Below are 3,919 nucleotides of genomic sequence, written 5' to 3'. Positions count from 1 at the left end.
TGATATAGGGAAAAAAATCCATACCTCTCTTTTCAAAGTAATTTTTAGAAGCATTATTTGTTCAATGTAAGCCGCTAAAAGTTCTTATAAGATATATATATATATAGGAAAAATTTGTCTTTTGATGATGCTTGGAACATGTTTTAGGAAATTGTGGGTGATGTCTTTTCTTCCTCCTCAATTAAAAGAATAGCAGAGCTGGTGGCTAACGAGTGTGGAGCTTTCCCACTACTGATAGACAGAGTAGCAAGAACCTTCAAAAAGTACGAGGAAAGTGATGTACTGTGGAATCGGGGATTGATGTGCTTACAGAGATGGGATAGCAGCAAAGTCGGAGGCATAGATGAAGTGCTTGAATTCTTGGGGCTTTGTTACCAGGATTTAGATGAAATTAAAAAGGGTTGTTTTTTTTACAGCGCATTGTATCCTGAAGAATGTGAGATTTGTGTAGATTACTTGCTGGAATGTTGGAGAACTGAAGGTTTTACTATGGATTATACAAATGAGTTTAAAGATGCACGTGGTAAAGGGCATGCGATCTTGAAAGAACTCATTGATCTCTCGCTGCTAGAGATAACTGACGGGAGGAAATTTGTTAAGATGAACAAAGTGCTTCGAAAAATGGCCCTCAAAATGTCATCACAAAGGAACGATTTCAAGTTGCATGCTGGTAAAGCCACGTGAGGGACTGAATGATTTTCCAAAGAAGGAAGAATGGGAACAAGCAACTAGGATCTCTGTTAGAAGTTTGCTTTTTGGACTGCCACATTATGTTTTAATTTTTCAAAGTTTGAATAAAACTGAGTCATTGTTAGTTCCTATTCTTTAGGATATGTGAGTCCACTTTCATAAATTGTGGATCACGTACTATCTATTTTGAATTTGATTTTTTTTCTCTTTTCAATTATTTCCCAGTTCTATAAATGTACGTTGGATGGAGGAAATAAAAAAGTGACTTCCGCTGATATATTTTCTCTATTTTCTATTGTGTTTTCTTTCCTTAGCTTGTCTTAAAACACTAAAAATTGGTATCAGAGCTTTATATTCTTGAGGGACCATGAGTGAAACAAATTGTGAGTTTTCAAGAGAGTTGAGGGCCACCAAAACACCACGTATTCCACCAAAATTTCAAGCATGGAAGGAGACTCAAGTTTCTCAGCAATGGCACCTCCAGTCTTCAATGGTGATAATTATACCATATGGGCTGTGCGGATGGAAGCCTACCTAAATGCTGTAGATCTATGGGAGGCTGTTGAAGATGACTATGACGTTCCTCCGCTATCAGACAACCCAACGATGGCTCAAGTCAAGAATCACAAGAAAAGGAAAACCAGAAAGTCTAAGGCAACTCAAAAAAGGATTGTGGTAAAGACTTTATTTTAGTTTGGGACAAGTCTAGGATTTGGAGGATAGACATGCATTGGAAAAAAGATGGAGAAATAACTCTCAAATGATGGTTTGAATTAATATATGATTGAAAAGGGTTATTTCTCCATTAAATTCATCAATGTGCAATATTTGTGCAAATGATCAAAGGCTTAATTTGAATATTGCAACAATTAATATATGATTGAAATGGGTTAGGAGCTTTGGAAATGCTTGGTTTTTAAATTGTTAATTGAGTTTAGGGCAATCCAAATTATAATATTATACTTTTACCTATCAAACTCATCAATATGCAATATTTGTGCAAATGATAAAAGACTTAATTTGAATATTGCAACAATTAATATATGATTGAAAAGGGTTAGGAGCTTTGGAAATGCTTGGTTTTTTAATTGTTGATTGTTGTAATATTTAAATTAAACCTTTTATCATTTGCACAAATATTGCACATTGATGAATTTGATGGGTAAAAGTATAATATTATAATTCAGATTGCCCTAAACTCAAGGTATTGTTCTTACAATGTAACCATCATTTGAGAGTCAATTTTTTCAACTTAGCCACCTCCTTTACTACCATATCCACAATCTTGTCCCACCCTTCTTTTGATGAACCAACATCAATACTCAATTCTTCCAATGTATCAAACCCTGAAACTTGAGCTTTAGTATGGTTTCCCGTATCAAAATTACATAATGATATTCATAAGCACTTCAACCATATTAAACTTCCAATTTGGAGTAAATTAAGTTTGGTCTTTCGAATATCCAGCACTTCAAGATGCTTAAGTGCTTCCACACTAGATGGGATTTCTATCAAATCAAAGCACGAATTCAAATATAGTGCTTTGAGGCAAATCAAGTTGGATGAAGATGAAGGCAATACTGCAATCTTAGTGCCATGGAGATCAAGAACTTGGAGACGACACATAGATTTGAAGAACAACTCAGGAATAGAAGTCAAGTACTTATTTCTTTGAAGCAACAACATTAACAGATTGCGACAATCTAGTGTTTTTGGTAAAGTGCTTAGTTGGTTATCCATCAAAGAAATCCGATTGGCATGTTCCCATTCTTCCTTCCTTGGGAAATCTTCTAACCCCTCATGTGGCTTCACCAATAATTTGGAATTTGTACTTTGTGATGATATTCTGAGTGCCATTTTTCGAAGCACTTTGTTCATCTTAACACATTTACTTTTACCACTTCTCTCTAGCAACGATACCTTGATGAGCTCATTCAGTACTGTATGCCCTCTATTACGTTCTTGTTTGAAATCGTTTGCATGATTAATAAAACCTTCAGCTCTCCAACTTTCTAGCAAGTAATCTACATAGATCTCGCTTTCTTCAGGATACAATGCACCACACAAAAAGCAAACCTTCTGTTCATCATCTTTTAAATCCTCATAACAAATCTCTAAGCGTTCTAGCACTTCATTCATGCCTTCAATTTTGATACTGTCCCATCTTTGCAAACGTTTCAATCCATCCTCCCAACGCGAAACATTTTTCTCTTTCTTTCTGAAAGTTCTTGTGACTCTGTCTATCAGCAGCGGCAACCCATGACACTCTTCAACCACACACCAAGCTATTGGTTCAATTAAGGGATTAGAAATGAGGTGGCCTACTTTTTCTTCAAACATGTTCCAAGAATCAGTAAGTGACAATCGTTCCACATCGACTTCCATATCATGACGAACATCATCATATCTACTCGCCAACACCATCTTGCTGCCCTTCTGGTTATCATCAATTCCTATTATTCTGTTTAGATCAATCATATCCCACACTTCATCCAAAAGAATCAAATACTTCTTCTCCTTCAATTCTTCTGATATTCTCAAAGCAGCTTCTTCAATATCAGCAATGCCTTCCACATCCAATTTTACCCGTTGTAGGATTGCATCTCGCAACTTTCTTTCGCTCCACTCCTTTGAGATATTAACCAGATAACCATATCAAACACTTCGGCGACTTTTTCATGATTATTCAAGTTCTGCATTATTGTGATTTTCCCGGTTCCCACCATTCCACAGATTCCCATTCTTCTTATTTGTTCATCCTCTAGAAACCTCACTACATGTTGTACAGCTTTGTGCAATGATGAGTTGTCTTGTAGTTTAAGTGTATGTATTTTTCTGACAGGCACTGGCAATTCCATGACCAATGTTGCTTTCTGAAGGTTTCCCTCTTCCCGATGACTACGAACTTGGTTACACTTCTCGGCCATGTCTCTACTGAGATTTGCAAGGCGATCCAATCTCCATCCCCGCTTCTTCTCATTGTTGTATTTGGTTTCTATTTCACTCACTTCTCCTTCAATCATCCCGGTCCTAGCAGTCCATCCTTTCAAGACCGTGGTTAAAAATACGATGTAATAAATGAATAGAAAAAGTTGTTACCACATATTTTTAATAAAGTTTTACAAATTAAATCTCAAATAAAATATTTTATAGAAATTAATTTAATTTTTTATTTAAAATGTAATAAAACATGTTTTAATAAAAATATTTTAAATTTTTTTAAATAAAT

At 35.4% G+C, this 3,919-nt stretch overlaps 1 protein-coding gene across 1 annotated transcript; it reads right to left on the bottom strand.

Moving 5' to 3' along the window:
* Window positions 1-2,088: 2,088 nt before the first annotated feature.
* LOC117926813 (disease resistance protein At4g27190-like) lies at window positions 2,089-3,713 on the bottom strand. The gene is made up of 2 exons (XM_034846102.1): window positions 3,531-3,713; window positions 2,089-3,315 (listed from the first exon to the last, which is right to left on the bottom strand). Exons 1-2 carry the CDS (start codon window positions 3,711-3,713, stop codon window positions 2,089-2,091), a joined length of 1,410 nt encoding a protein of 469 aa, XP_034701993.1.
* Window positions 3,714-3,919: the final 206 nt, after the last annotated feature.

Source organism: Vitis riparia, chromosome 12 (genome assembly GCF_004353265.1).
Source record: "Vitis riparia cultivar Riparia Gloire de Montpellier isolate 1030 chromosome 12, EGFV_Vit.rip_1.0, whole genome shotgun sequence".
Lineage (NCBI taxonomy): Eukaryota > Viridiplantae > Streptophyta > Magnoliopsida > Vitales > Vitaceae > Vitis > Vitis riparia.
The sequence above is the reverse complement of the archived record's forward strand: the minus strand, read 5'-3'. Positions and strand labels throughout refer to the sequence as shown.

Excerpts from the sequence above, each read along its gene's own strand:
- LOC117926813 (XM_034846102.1), bottom strand. The coding sequence starts at position 3,713 with ATGATTGAAGGAGAAGTGAGTGAAATAGAAACCAAATACAACAATGAG. Across the intron at positions 3,316-3,530 it reads TCATGGAATTGCCAGTGCCT|TGGAGCGAAAGAAAGTTGCG; the intron begins GTCAGAAAAATA and ends ATCTCAAAGGAG.